General features: G+C 38.7%; 1 protein-coding gene across 2 annotated transcripts in view; it reads right to left on the reverse strand.

Annotated features, from left to right (window-relative positions):
- The window catches only part of WNK4 (WNK lysine deficient protein kinase 4), a 213,520-nt gene that overhangs the window by 21,086 nt on the left and 175,461 nt on the right, over positions 1-16,973 (reverse strand). For both annotated transcript variants that reach the window (XM_075349984.1, XM_075349983.1), the window contains one exon: positions 14,873-15,774. In XM_075349984.1, coding sequence (XP_075206099.1) covers positions 14,873-15,774 — 902 coding nt within the window. The remainder of the gene's footprint in view (positions 1-14,872; positions 15,775-16,973) is intronic.

Here is a 16,973-nt window from a genome sequence, read left to right on the forward strand (position 1 = left end):
TTGGAGACCAACTGGGGTTGTGTTGATAGAAGATGAAGACACTGGCACGTAAGTTTAAGAATAGGATCAGAGAACTTAGATTAGAAGCACCACTCCAGCGTGATTAAAAACAAAACAAAACGCTGGAATGGTGCTTTAATCAGGAATAAATTTCCTTAACTGTTGTAACAAATTTGGAAACACACGTGACATTGTCCTAACTGGATCCAGGGGCAGTGTATTTGAAAGGGATGTTCTCAAGTTTGAAAGTTATTCCCTATCTGAAGGATAGGGAATAACTTTCTGATTGCTGGGGGTCAGACCACTGTTGCCCCTATTGATCCAGAGAACTAGGGTCCCACTGAATGGAGCAGGCATCTATCATATTCCCTGCCTTAGGAGCACCACAGATCAGTTGAGCGCAGTACTTGGCAATCTCCCATGCTCCAAATAAAAATGAATGGCGTGGTAGTGTGCATGATTGACTTTCACTCCATTCACCTGGAGCTTTTGCGATATCGGTTGGGGTTATGGTGATCGGGCCAGCAGCAATCAGAAGGTTATTCCCTATTCTGTGAATAGGGGATGATTTTTAAACTTGAGAACACCCCTTTAGGTCTGGCCCTTCAACTTGGGATATGTCCACAGTATATTGTGCATGTATTTTGAAGTAAAAAAATTGATTCAAATACTCTTTGAATATTTTTGGATCCATTTCGAAATCATGTAACAAAACTGCATGAGAACGTACCCTTAGATATCTGTCTGAATGCTCCTGTAGTTGATGCTTCCGAATTTCCCCTAACCCTACCCAAGTTCTCAGTGAGGAAAGGGGAAGATATGGTCACCTTTATCTTTTCTAGGAATAAAACAATACAACTTGCAGGGTCTTTCTTTCTCCAACATCTGCCATCGTAAAGACTCTGGATATTCACATGAGATGGTCATACAAAGTTCTTACTATTTGTATGGGCTCCTCAATATCACTCCATTTTCTCATTGTACATGACGTGATAGTGGCTGCTCGGCCATGGAGACCCAATCCATGATGTGATATAATGAGTGTCCTCTTCACGGTTGAACTGTTGGTGCTCTTGCAGCTTTTGTAGCTTGGACATTAAACTATATAACCTGGAAAGTTGGCATCCTAAGCACCAAGATGAAGGTCACGTCTGTGTTCAGTACAACCCATTCTGCTCCTAACATTTGTCTATGGAGACTGCACGGTTGCATATTAGATATCTGTCCATTGGCTTTGAGGTCAAAATGATATCCACTTACTTTTGGCCACATAATTTTTGCTAGAAATAAAATTAAAAAGTCCAATTTACACAGGACAGTAATGAGTCAAATGAGCAATTAGAAAGTTTAATCCTCACCATTGCCCAGCAAAAATATACAATGATGAAATGAGTTATATGTGGCCATAAACATTATCTGCAGCACATCTCCATGGAATGTGCTGCCGACGATAAAGTCACTATATGGGGACGATTGTATACATGCTGTCAATGGCTTTCATGGAAGAAAACAAGTCTATTTTCAATCGGTGCTTAATGGGCAAATTATCTGTCCGTGTATATGGGCCTAATGTAACAAATGCCCACCCCAGACCCCCATTAGCTCTATTCTGAATGCAAGACAAACATCACAATCAACTTTGTTCTAGATTTTATTCAGAAAATGATTTCTGTAAAAAGTAAAAACAATTGTAAGATGAGATTGTCCAATATGTGTCACAATGGCATTAAATTGAATGTAAATGCTAATAAGTAGCAAACTCCCATGTCACATATATGATGAGTGGGCGCCCACATCTATACAAAAGAACATCAGGAAGAACAAGCAGTACATTAAGATAACTGCCCACTAAGTCCTTTTATCTTCTCTGGGTCCCCCCAAGTACATTTTGGTCCTTGGCTTAGAAAGGGTTAAGCAGCTGCCAATTCCCAATTTTCCTTGTACCCTTCACTACTAGTGCCCACTTATCATTGAGCAACAAGGAGATGCTTATCAGACACACATAAATGGGCTATCCCTGCCCCTCAGAGCTTACAATCTAAAGCGTGACAACAGTTTAAGTTCAAGATCCAAACTGATCATATCTTAAGGAATAATATTAGCACTGATTTTTGTTGGTGCTGTAATATATTTAAAACCATATTAAAATGTAAGAAATATTTTTGACAACATGATATAGAAAGATATACCGTATATCAGGAAAAATCTGCATAGGAGGCCAAACCATGCAAGGCTCTGTTCACACTAGCACTTACATACTCAATGGTTATCATTTTCATCCATTGCCTTATTGATTTTAATGAGATTTTTCTCACAATAAATATCCTTTTTTGAATATTATGGCTATTATTGTGACCAGAATAATCTAATATTCTGTTCTTTTCACCATTAAAATCAATTTAGGAAAATAGTCGAAGAGTCTTTCTGTTAAGATGTGTTATGTAATCCATTCTGATCCATTAAAAACAGAAGCATGAGGCCAGTGTGAATACAGCCTAAACCTACAGGTCCAACGTGCAAACATGAACAAGGTGCATAACGCTCAGAAGGTAAGATGGGACCAGGTTGGCTCACACACTATAAGTGGACCTACTCAAGGGCCAATTTCCAAAGTGCTTTTTAACAACCATCCCTTGTACCCTGTAGAACAGAACCATATTGTGGGCTTTAAGCTGGCTATATGGAGAGAGAAGACAATGGGGAGTCCAGCTGCAGTTCACAAAACCCAAAGAAATGATCCCTCCAGACCTAGGACTTCCTCTAAAAGTCTATATAACCCAGTAGAGCAGCCCCTATGGTATGTAAACCTGTGAAAATGAAGCCAAGGGGGTTTATAATATATATAAAGTGCAGTTAGAGTACAACCAACTTGCATATTTTACTCCAACAGTTGTCCTACTATTTTAAGCTGCCATTGTATTGATGCCCTGGAATAGAGATATGCAGAACACAGACCTGTAGATTGATTATATGTGGTAATTACTCTATATTTTACTTCCACTTATGATTTGATATATATTGATTTATATATTTATACACTTATTCCAGCAAAGAACACAACTATTTCACCAGATCACAATGATTTATATTAAAGCATCTTTGGCCCATTAAATATATCTACTAAATGCGGACATGAATTCACAAAGTTCACTACATTTTGCTAGTAAAGCTACAGCTGTCTACTTAGGGCTATGACGTGACTCAGGCTCAGTTCCCCAGACTCAGTAGCATATTCTAGCCATAAAAAAGGAATATATATATATATATATATATATATATATATATATATATATTTATATATATATGTATCCTCATAGATCCATGTGACGTCATTAGGAAGGGAAAAAAACATCATATTCACCATGGATCAGGTAAAAGCAGAAGCAATGACACCAATGAGAACAGAAGATACTGTGTGGGTGGGATGTATTGTCCCACCCACACAGTATCTTCTTCAATCGCAATGAGATATTCCCTTTATACTGTATACAACATCCACTTGTATCAATCCAAATAAATATGAATGAAGGTATATTGCCTGTACAATAACATTTCTTAAAAGAAACCTGATAGCTTGATTGCCTTAACCAACCATGAATCAACAAAAAAGAACCAGAGCCGCACTACCGGATGACATACAACCAGCCACCGACAAAAAAAAGTCCTGCTGTTTATGCACTTCCACTTACGGTCGTGCTCACCCTCTGAAAGATCAGTAATCCAAAAGCTAATCGAGAAGAATGAGGAGGCACTTACCGATATTAAAACTTCTTACTTTATGGAAGACTCATAAAAAACAAGTAAAACTGGACAGCAGTTATGCGGGAAGTTGCAGAAGACATCTGGATGACTGCCGTTTCGCGCTTCCCAGCTCTTCTACTAGTCCTTAGGACCAATAAAGCGACAAGTTTTAATGTCGGTACGTGTCCGCTCATTCTTTCATCTGGAATGTCTTTTGGATTACTGATTGCCAACCATAAATCAGAGTCTATATGATTTTATTTTTGTCTTTTAGAGAGTTTTGACACACAAGGCCACGTGCACGTTGAGTATTTGGAGTTTTTTACCTCATTATATGTAGCCAAAAACAGGAGTGTAACAGTTAGAGGAAAAGTATAATAGAAACACGTCACCACTTCTGTATTTATCGCCCACTCCTGGTTTTGGCTTACAAATACTGAGGTAAAAAACTCACCAAATACTCAACGTGTGCACATGGTCTTAGGCTCTTACATTTTAGTTCCTGTGTCTGGTGTTTTGGACTCTCGATGCATATTTGTACTCACTAAAATAAGACCTACTTAAGGGGTTTTCTATTTGTAGACTTGTTATTTATTTGTATGTACATCTTGTTCATTTTAACACTGTTGTGTTTCTCAGCTGAACATTCTGTGCCGATTAATTTCTGAGTACATTTTATAGCCGTCAGAGCTGTTTTTCTCAAAGCCATAAATCCCTCCATGAATAATTATTCTACTTGATAGCATTAGGGTTGTGGTGTATAATAGTAGTGGTAGTGTTATAATTATCTGTAGACATCTCTACTACTTACTGCTTTACTGATGAGTTCATCATATATACTGTATGCAGCAAGCTCCCAATCGCCACCTAGAGGTGGATAAAGGCAGGAGGAATTTTATCTTTTAACTGTGTGGGCCTCATTTATCAAAACTGTTTAACAGGAGGATCGTTTTTATTGCCAATAATCAGAGGACAGCTTTAATTACTTAAACTACACTGGAAAAACTAAAGCTGAGGTCTGACTAGTTGCCATGGCTCACAAAGTCACTTTCAGTGTTAGACAGTTTTGAAAAACAAGGATATATTTCTTTTTTCGTAACTAAAAGGCTTTGCTGAAAAAAAAACTAGCTCTGATCACTAAAGACAAAGAAACAAAATGATGTTCAAATATGAGCATTGCTTAAAGGGTTTGTTCACTACTAGTAAAACCCCTTCTGATTCCACATTACCCCCAGGTAAAATAATAAAGCCTATACTCACCTCCTGTATCGGTGCCATTCCAGTGGTGACCAGGCTTGCTGTGCCAGGGCTCACGTGCGGTTGTGACATCATGCAAACCCCATGTCCTATCAGCATGGGTTTCTGTCTCCCCACCTTTGGATCAAACGAGCTATCAACAGGAAGTGAGCAGCAGCCAAAGCACTCACTTCCTGTTGATTAAATTTTTTGGTATGAAGGCAGGGATACAGAAACCAGTGTTGATTGGACACGGAGCTCATGTGATGTTACCACCCAGCGTGATCCCCGGCACCGCAAGCCCGTTCAACGCAGGCATGGTACCGGTATGGGAGGTGAGTATAGGCTTTATTATTTTACCTGGGAGAAACAAGTGGAATCAGAAAGGGTTGTCCTAGTGGACAAAACCTTTAAAGTCTAACCACCGTTTCAATTTCTATCTCATAAATCAATAGTACACATGAAAATAAGCAATTTTGTAATATATCTTATCAGACAAATTTGCTTCTTGTCTCTGCCAGAATTGATCAGTTATTATCAAAATTCTCAATTCTGGGGTAAAATCTGTATTCAGTGAAGCCTTTCCCTTTACTGAGATAGTAGATTGCATTTGTTACTGATGAGATTCTATAACGATCAGAGGAGGAGCTAGAGGCAGAGGGAGGAGCGAGAAGCAGACAGAGGAGCTAGAGGCATAGCTCCCCCCCCTCTTCTGTCTGCATAGAATCTCACTACCTAAAAAAAGACAAAATAATCTAGCACCAAAATTCCAGGACTCTATTCCAGGGAAAATAAAGAAGTACAACAAGCACTAACTGGCCACCTGGAACAAGTGGTGCTCAGCCTTGAATAGCCGATATAGCCAGGCTATGTACAAAAGAAATAGGTGGCAGTCACGTGTCCATAAAAGTCCTTTATTTCATTTGCTTAAAACCATGGATGCAGGAGTAACAGATGGTGCTGTGGACAACAGCATCCATGTGCGAAACGGCCATTGTCCAAAGCACCACCCATGTCTTCCTTCATCTATGGTGTAAAGTAAATGAAATAAAGGACTTTTATGAAACGTGAGCGCCACCTATTTCTTTGCAAATGGCCAAATATTCACTAACACCACTATCAAAATGGTTTTCTGGGTATTTAAAAGTAACAAAAATTAGTATTAAATAATATTATAATATTTGGTAACCTAATATAGTGTAATGCTTTTATTTTTTCTTGACTGGCTGTGGGCTGTACTGGTTTTCACTGATCAGATCTAACTGGAGTATGATGTCTAACAGGCAATGTGCATTGCAAGCATCATTCATACATTAGCTCAAATTCAAAATGAAGAAAATTGTCTCCGTAGTGCCACTTACACTGCTCACAAAAAGGGACATTTCAGGATGGTCCTAAAATGCCCTCTAACCTTTTCAGGTGATCTTAATGTGACGTTCTCTTAGCTTGAATGCACATTCAATGTCCAACTATTCAATGTTTCAGTACTTTTTGCACAACGTGCTGTTCACTACCAAGGAGCTTAATGGCAAAATTCATAACATGTTTGATCCATGAATTGCTCAATAAATTTCGGGTTTCAATTAGAATTGGTATTTAAACAGTCCTCCTCATCATGCTGTTCACGTTTTGACATCATAAGACCAAGATGACACCTGACAATCAACAGTGACTCGCCATTGTGAGGCTTCATGCAGGATGTTCACTGGTGGATGTGACCATTGAGCTTAGAGTCTCACAGAGTGTCATCCAGCAGGTGCAATAGAGATAGAAAGAGACTGGAAGAGTCACAGGCATAGAAGGGGACGTCCTTTGGCTACATCCTACACTGATAACCGCTTCATTGTGAATAATGCCCCTCGGAACTGGATGATGAATGCCACACAACTCCAGGCATATTTAAGAGAAGTGAGAGGCACCCAAGTGTCACATCAGACTATTCAAAGCCATTTACATCAGCGTGGTCTGCATGCAAGATGACCTACAAGGGTACCTGACCACACCACCAGTCACAGGTATCATAGTCTTGCTAGACGAGGGACCAGTGGGGCCTCAGTGCTGTTCATTCTATGAAATTCATGCTGAGCAGAAATGATGGCCACCAACTGTGTTGGGAGACGTCAAGGAGAGCTCTATGCATCAGCCACTGTTGAACCCTGATTAGCCTTCTGTGGTTGTGGTGCTAGAGTGCAATGTCTAGTCAATACAGAACTGCCCTACACTATGTGAATGGTACAGTGACAAGCCCCCACTACTTAAATAACATAATTAATCCAGTCACTGTGCACCTGCATGAACAATGCAGGTCTAGTTTAATCTTTATGGACTACAATGCTCCAGCTCAAGGAGGTCTCATCATAAGGAATGGATGCTGGAGACTGAGGTACCTCAAATGGAGTGACTTGCAGTTTCTACAGCCCTCAATCCCATAGAAAACCTATGGGATGAGCTCAGTTGCTGTGTAGAAGCTTGTAACTCCACACCCCAGAACTTCAATGATCTGAGGGCTGCCCTTCAAGAACAATGGGATGCCATGTCTCAGCAGCTAATAACTTTGCTTGTGAACAGCATGAGACGTTATTCTCAAGCTGTAATTGATGCTCAAGGACACATGACAAGTTATTGAGACATTGACTTTTTTTGGGGGGAGGCCCCAAATATTCCTATTTTTTTGCGCAGTGTATACTTACGTACCTTGTAAGTCAATGTCTATTCCATTAAGCAGAATTTAAATATAGCTAGACATATTGGCAAAACCAGACACCAGTTTGTATACAGCTGTTTTGGTATCTCTTAAAGACATCTCAACAAGCCAACACTGTTGACTTTAAGGTGTGTGCTCTGGAAATGATAGAGTTAAAGCATACCACACTCTGAATACAATAACTGTAATTGGGCTCACTGACCTAGTTATTAGGTTGTTATTAGCTATTTCTTTCCAGATCACTCAGCTCAGAGGGAACAAAGCCAGCTAACATATATTGAGAGGAGAAGTAATTCTGATACAGCTGTTCACAAATGGAACAACACCAGACAACCTATACTGAGAGGAGACAGAATTCTGATACATGTTTTCCCAGATGGAATGTCAGGCAACCTATACTGAGAAAAAATGGAATTCTGTTACAGCTGTTCACAGATGGAACAATGGCAGCGAACCTATACTGAGAGGAGACCGAATTTTGGTTCACCTGTTCACAGATGGAATAACGCCAGCCAACCTATACTGATAGGAGACTGAATTCTGATGCAGCTGTTCACAGATGAAACAATGCCAGCCAACCTATACTGATAGGAGACTGAATTCTGATACAGCTGCTCACAGATGGAACAAATCCAAGCCAATGTACACTGAGAGGAGAAAGAATTCTGATTCAGCTGTTCACATATGGAACAACGCCAGCCAACCTATACTGAGTGGGAATGGAAATCTTATACAGCTGTTCACAGATGGAACAACTCCAGCCAACTTATACTGAGAGGAGATGGAATTCTATACAGCCATTCACAGATATAATGCCAGCCAACCTATACTGAGAGGAGACGGAATTCTGATACAGCTGTTCACAGATGTAATGCCAGCCAACCTATACTGAGAGGAGACGGAATTCTGATACAGCTGTTCACAGATATAATGCCAGCCAACCTATACTGAGAGGAGACGGAATTCTGATATAGCTGTTCACAGATATAATGCCAGCCAACCTATACTGAGAGGAGACGGAATTCTGATATAGCTGTTCACAGATATAATGCCAGCCAACCTATACTGAGAGGAGACGGAATTCTGATATAGCTGTTCACAGATATAATGCCAGCCAAACTATACTGAGAGGAGACAGAATTCTGATACAGCTGTTCACAGATGGAACAACGCCAGCCAACCTATACTGAGAGGAGAGGGAATTCTATACAGCCGTTCACAGATATAATGCCAGCCAACCTATACTGAGAGGAGATGGAATTCTGATACAGCTGTTCACAGATGTAATGCCAGCCAACCTATACTGAGAGGAGACGGAATTCTGATATAGCTGTTCACAGATGGAACAACGCCAGCCAACCTATACTGAGAGGAGATGGAATACTATACAGCCGTTCACAGATATAATGCCAGCCAACCTATACTGAGAGGAGATGGAATTCTGATACAGCTGTTCACAGATGGAACAACGCCAGCCAAACTCTACTGAGAGGAGATGAAATTCTGAAACAGCTGTTCACAGATATAATGCCAGCCAACCTATACTGAGAGGAGACGGAATTCTGAAACAGCTGTTCACAGATGTAATGCCAGCCAACCTTTCATTAGAGGAGACGGAATTCTGATATAGCTGTTCACAGATGGAACAACGCCAGTCAACCTATACTGAGAGGAGAGGGAATTCTATACAGCCGTTCACAGATATAATGCCAGCCAACCTATACTGAGAGGAGACGGAATTCTGATACAGCTGTTCACAGATGGAATAACGCCAGCCAACCTATACTGAGAGGAGAGGGAATTCTATACAGCCTTTCACAGATGTAATGCCAGCCAACCTATACTGAGAGGAGACGGAATTCTGATACAGCTGTTCACAGATGGAACAACACCAGCCAACCTATACTGAGAGGAGACGGAATTCTGATACAGCTGTTCACAGATGGAACAATGCCAGCCAACCTCTACCGAGAGGCGATGGAATTCTGATACAGCTGTTCACAGATGTAATGCCAGCCAACCTATACTGAGAGGAGACGGAATTCTGATATAGCTGTTCACAGATGGGTTTAACTGTTATCCCTAAATATAAATATTTTTTTATGGCTTACAGGGTAAGTACTTGTTTTTAGCACTAAAAAGACCGTTTTCTTTTTCCTGGATCAGAGTTACGGTAATTTGCATTATCTTGAACTAATAATAATTGTTTTATACTACATAACTTTAAATTTAATTGCACAGAATAGCCATAGAGAATCTAGTTGATAATCCAACTAATTTAACGAGTCTCAGAAATAATTATTATTGGTTTGGTAAAACAAAGAAGTGAAATGTAAAACAGCCTTTTTACTTTTATTAACCCAGTATAATCTATGATTTAGGGGACTCACAGATGCCTCATACTGGGAGCTTTATTATTATGTACACTGTAACAAGGATTTGTACTGAAAGATTAAGAGGCCAGGCACCAAGCCAGAGTTCAGAGAGTAATCAAGGCAATGGCATTTCTTAAATCTCCCAACGTTAATGCATTTTAGAATCCTTAAATATGACCCCATAGTAACAATAAATTAAAATATTTGTACAAATTGTGTCCCATAAGACGTAAAGAATTAACGATTTATTAATCTGAATCCTAATCCTATATAGTAGACTGTATATTAATAGAGCACTGAACTAAAAAAAAAAAATAGCATATAGTCAGCTATTAATTAAATTATTATTAAAATTACTTTTTTGCTTCTCAAAAGCAGGGATGAAAATTTATGGATGCAAGTGTGTATCTATAAAAATACAAAAAATACATATGGATTTTTTTGTAATTAAAATATTATAGTTGAAAAATATTTTATATGATTAAATTATATTATGTAACATATAGTATTTAGTTACATTATTTTTATATATATTGATATATCTTTTTATATATAGATTCTGTACAGTAAGATATGTAACTAACGGGCAGTGTTGGCATTTAAAATATATTCTATGATAAAAGCTGTTTTATTTTATTAATATATAACTATAATGGTTCATTAAAAAAACTGAACTACTCACTTTTTATTACGGATTTTTTTATATATATTAAACTACAGTGAAAAAAATGGGAATTTATATAGAACATCCCATAAGCAGTTCCCTTTGTAATTAGGTTTCAAGTTTTGCATAAAAAAAGTATACTACGTTCATAGGGTCCTGTCAAAAAAGAACACCTTGCTGCGGCTGACGGGCTCTCATAAATTGGCTAATTTATGCACTACAGTCCTTCATTTTTAAAAGTCTATTCCATAGTCCAAATTTTATGTGTTTAATCTCACATAGATCTTGGCGCTTACAGAGGCTGCTGTATTCTTTTATTTGTATATTATGCAGTCATAGCAGCTTGTACCTGTTCACACCTGCTTTATTCTCTTTGGAGGTGCTGGTCAGTTTTGTGTTTTGTTTTTATAGTAAGCTCATAGATGCAGACACTTTCATTCTTTTGCTGAGACCTCACTACAATGTATTGCTATTGTGATCAATAAAGTTTTATAACACTTGTAATAAAAACATTGAGTTGATCTGTTACGTATCACCAAGTCAAAAGTGGACATTGTTTTTTGCTTTTATTTTATTCCTGTTGTTCCCTTAACTAATATGGTTTTTGTTATTTTCTTTTTATCCAAGATATGGTTCCAGAGTCTTTTTAGTTTCTATTAACTTTTATGGTCTTTGCTTATATTTTAATTATGCAGAGCCGCCTCGAGACACGCCCACAGAGAATCATATGAGCCCCGCCCTATTGGTAATAAACATAAAAATTAATGCTACATAAAAGGGATCGTATCCAGGAGTGGGCACAGAGAGAAGAGGGCCCCTGTTGAAAAACAATATGTGGGTCCTTTGCAGTCCAATAGCGCATCTTAGTGCACAATTGAACTTGCCTTGAAGGTGGTAGTTGTCCCCTTACCTCTTGGGCCCCTTTGCGGCTTCACAGATTGTACCGATGGCATGGTATGTCTGTAACTGATCATATCTCTGGAACCGAATGACCAATGTTTTTTTAAAAAAAGAACAAATTATTTAGAGGAGCCTCAAGAATTGCAAACACTTGTGACTTGACTTTGTGACAGGTCCTCTTTAACCCTTGTCTGGTACCATGAAAAAAAATCTCTAGTTGTACCAATCTGAATGGGGTCACATTGACCTCATAGTACCAGACAGGGATTATTTGGTAAGTCTTACAAACCCCTGGTACATTATACAACTAATTTTGTGGTATTATTTAATGGGGTTCTTCAGTTTTTATTTATTTGAACAGATGATTTAGACAGAACAGAAGTATACATAAATCGTGTCCAAAGAGCTGTTACTGGCCCATGCCCTAAGTGAAAGAGGGGGGTCTCAGGCCTTATAGCTGGTTGTCATTAGCTATGATCAGAAATTTTGCCTCTCAATAGGGTAAGATAGGAAAAGTCATTGCCATCTCATATTTTAATGGTATATTTTGGACCCTCACCAATTCTGAGAATGATGTGGTTGCTGCACTTATTCATCACTGTAGCCTCCTTACCGGTTTTCTTTCTCTTTGCGGCTGGCCCCATTTAATTCAACAGAGCTGTATCTTGCTGTTCCCCTGTTGACAGTCTCAGAGGTCAAAACCCACTGATTTTAAAGTAATCTTATATTTTAGTGTATTTAATAAGATATTACTACCCTTCTTATTTAATTTCTTAAGGACTGATTATGAGATGAACGAATGAACTAATTATCGAAGACTGAACCCTTTTCTGACAACTCTACTGTGCCTAATAATTTGAAACAGTGCATTTTGAGGGTTTTTTGAATTTTGAAGATTATACTCTTATCATTGGGAGGTTTCTCCAATAAAATTCGATGTATACTCTAATGGGTGATGACTTTTATTAGACTGACTGTCATTTGCACCGACCATTTAGGTCAGAGAAAAATATAATTTGCATAATAATTTGGAACATGGTGTAGATAGGCTGTCGACATTGTATGTTTATTTGTTACCTAGTATGCAAATCGCATTGTCTTGGCCATATTGTTTTTGGTTTAACAAGTTGCATGTCCATGTCTTATTCTTAAATAAAAATTAAGATATAAATAGCTTCTATAAATTGTACTAAAAAACGTCTGCAGCTGATAGAATAATATTCCCTCACAAAATCCATACTTTCACCATAACTTAGGCTAACAATCTTTGGAATGACAGGTCTTGCATGCGCAATGGCTAACTCTCTCTGACTTACTATATGAGGCTGTCAGATCGTAATAATAATAATAAAAAAAAAATCCTACAACATTGCATAAAGGCTACACCTATATTTTGTCTGTTGAGTCTCGATGGACTGGAACGCTTTAGAGAATTTCTCCTATCATCCTGACAAACTATGAACTAATTTCTCCCAATGATTTCAGCACTGGGAATACCATCTTGTCAAATAAAGTAAAGCATACATAATAATATAATAATATTATAAAAAAAGTAGAAGACACATAAAAAAACTTAGACAATTAAAAAAGCAGCAGCAAAGTTTCCTAAAAAAAAAAAGTAAATACCCTGTGAATTTATCTCTTCCTTTCCTTGGCATAAGGAATCAGTTATGGAAAGAGAAGATTAAGGAAAGTAAACAGCATTAAAAGCAAAATAATAATTGGGAGAGATGTTTTGTAGAGTATAAAGGTAGTTTTAAGAATTCCCTTATTATTATATAAGCAAATCTCTCCTAAGACAACGTTTTCTTGAAGGTATCTTGCCTGGGATCATACACATAGGTATCAGCGCCAGGAATTGGCACCTACGTTTATTGTGGCTATTAGCCTAAAACAGAATATTACACATAACACATAAAATAGAATTTGTGAAGATAAAGGTTTAGTCCCTGCTAGTTCCAAATGAAACCAATATCACTGATATATCTAAGGAGTTGGTACTTTATACACTTATAATGCAGTAATATCACTCACTGATATTCTGATACTAAATGATATAGTTAAATATAATTGATGACCCACCTAATGTAAGTGAGTCACATTAACAGTCGCCATCATATTAGATTTTGGCACAATTTTCAAAAATACCACTCATTCTGCAATATACTGTATATATGCTGAAAGATCCCTATATTTACACAGATAACCGTCAACCACACGGCTCTGTTTTGGTTAGACTCTAAAGCTGGTGTCACACATAACGACGACGACAACGACGTCGCTGCAACGTCACCATATTCTGTGACGTTGCAGCGACCTCAACAGCGACATCGCTGTGTGTGACACATAACAACGATCAGACCCCTGCTGCGAAATCGTTGCTCGCACCTGAATGCTCCAGGTCATTTTTTGATCGCTGCTATCCCGCTGCGCCATGCTGATAAGCTGATAATCCTTGTGTTTGACACAGCAGCAGCGACGCTACGCTACGTCTGAAACCACACAACGACCGTCGACGTCGCTATGATCGCTGCTCCGTCGCTGCTTTTTAGAACATGTTTGACAGCTTACTAACGATCATCTATGGTCGCTGCTACGTCACAGAATATGGTGACGTTGCAGCGACGTCGTTGTCGTCGTCGGTATGTGTGACACCAGCTTAAGCGTCTAAGAATTAGTGTAGACCTTTCATTTAAAGTGCATTTATTTTTGATTAAAGGGTTCACTCAGAATTTTTTAAATGGCCAGAAAGCAGGGGATATGTGCAAACAGAAAACTTCTTGTCACTCCATTGCCACAGTCAGTTTTAATTAGCTGCACTGCTATCACTATGTTTTGACCACCATCATATGACCACTGCAGCCAATCACTAGCGTAAACCTCGGTTTAGTAATGACAACCTGGTTCAGGCATTGGTTGCAGTGGCGGTATACAAGATGTCAAAGTATCATCCCAAATGCAAGTAGAAACACCGGCGTGGCAGTACTGGAGCAGAGAGTGATTTTCCCTTTACACTGTATTTTATGTTATCACATTCCCTGCTGTCGGGACATTTTTTAATTTTTTGTTTGGCCGTGATTAGCTCACAACAGTACTTACAGTAAACTCATGGTTGGAGCACCATAATCATCAGTTCTCTTTGGTTTATTTAGAGAATCTAGCAGGAATTTATCCCTTTAATAAAGCTGTTGAATGAACCACGTCCCAACAAGACAATTTACATCACCTCACACATTAAAAGCTAATGCTTACAGGTTTGTTCATGGTCTGTCCCACCACACATCCAGTAGCTTCTGAAACCTGATTTCCAGTAGGAGAAGAAGACACCTCGTTGAAGCCCCCTAACCCTGGCTGGAGCTCAGGCAAGTCTTTGACAATCCCAGGAGAAGGTGGCACTTCCTGCTGCTGGGTTGGTTGTTGTAGGTATCCTGGCATGCTTGTAGATGGCACTTGCTGAGGAAACATTCCACTGTGTGGCACATAATCTTGGGGTGCAAAGGGCTGTGAGAAATTGCCACCCACATTAGAAAAAGTTTGGCCTGGCATATTTTGAATATACATCCCACTGGTATGAGGGGAACCAGGGTATACATAAGGGCACTGACCACGAAAATCTTTGACTGGACTTTGAGGTTGAGAGTAACTTGAGGGATACATCAGAGGAGTGTGGAGATGTCCGGACATTGGCTGAGGAAAGGCAGGAGGCATCCCTTGAGGTTGTGTTGTAGCAGTTGATGCTACTGGTAACAAGGTTTGAGCCATACTCATAGCCAGAGATAAGACATTGGCTAAGGAAAACATAGGTGCTGTTGCAGACCACTGGGTGGCTGGTGGAACATTAGATGCTAAAGCATTAGTCATAGTCTGTGGCACAATACCACTATTCAGCATGTGTTGCAAGGCATTTCCATGATTGACAGAAGAATTCATCATGTTAGGAAATAAGGGATTTTGGGAGCTCATATGTTCTGCTGAAGATGAAGGCATCAAGTGTTGGGGTACAGTTGAAAAGTAGTTACCACTATGCATGGTGCTATAAGTTGCTGGTGGAAAAGTGTGGGAAGATGGCATGGAATAGCTGGTAGAGAAAGGTACAGCAGGACTGGATGTTGTTTCAAAAGAAGGCCAGGTTCTGCTAGCCGACATTGGAGAACCTGAAAAGTAAACAGACAGGCATTGTAAATACATTTTTAAGGAACTTGAATTGGCAAAGCTAATGTACACAGTAACTTCTGGAATCAACAGATATTAAAATAACATTTTGTGACTTTCCAGTTTCAACCAAAAGATCTTCAACCTAGGATATAAATTGTATAATTTCATGCATAATCCATGAATGGATAGGAAGTAATTGCCCCCATTGAACCAAGAATCTTCCTCTACAAGATCAGCAATTCCACTTCTCGCTGCTTCTGCCTTAAGGTAAAATATCAATTAACAGATACGTATATTTTGAAATGCATAAAAATGTAAGATTTGTGTAATCCAGATGTGAAAGATCTTGGAAGAATGAAATTGAGATTACAGTACATAACAATAACCCATTGTAGTAACAATTTTGGGAATGCCCTTTTCTGTCCTAGAATGACTGTGCCCAATTGCGTAAAGCAAGGTCCATTAAGACATGTTTGGATCAGTTTGATGTGAAAGAACATGACTGCCTGCACATAGTCCTGACCTCAACTCCGCCAAACACCTTTGACATAAAAAAGAACGGAGATTGTGAGCCCGGTCCTCTCACCCAAAATCAGTGTCTGACCTCACAAATGATCTTTTATATGAATGGGCAAAAATTCCCACAGTAACCCTCCAATATCTTGAAGAAAGCCTTCCCAGAAGAATGTAATCTCTTATAGATGCAAAGGGAGAATTAAATTCATATTTATGTCTATGAATTTGTAAAAGGATATAATAAAAGCTTCTATAGGTGTAACATGTAGATGTCTCAATACTTTAGCCTATAAGTCTATATAGTGTATTTGGCAACATAAGTAAAAAAAGGGAAAATATCTAATAAATGGTGCACCACAACTAAAGTATATACAGAAGAGACACACTGGTAGTTATAGGCCACCATACATATTAAGGAAAAGTACTGTGAACTCTCACAAGACTGAGGATGTTCAGTGACCATAATATGGTAAGTTTCAAAATAACATTCTATAGAAAATTTCAAAGGTAAAATGCAAAAACCATGAACTTTAGGAACGCTTAATTGTACACACTGGGACTGTGTCATGGTAACTGGGGATACAGAGCATAACTGGGGCATGTTTAAGGATATACTACTAGAATCCTGTAAAAAACGTATACCTTCTGATAATAAAATATCCAGAAATAACCACTAAGAAAC

Source organism: Anomaloglossus baeobatrachus, chromosome 5 (assembly GCF_048569485.1).
Source record: "Anomaloglossus baeobatrachus isolate aAnoBae1 chromosome 5, aAnoBae1.hap1, whole genome shotgun sequence".
In the NCBI taxonomy this organism is placed as follows: Eukaryota; Metazoa; Chordata; class Amphibia; order Anura; family Aromobatidae; genus Anomaloglossus; species Anomaloglossus baeobatrachus.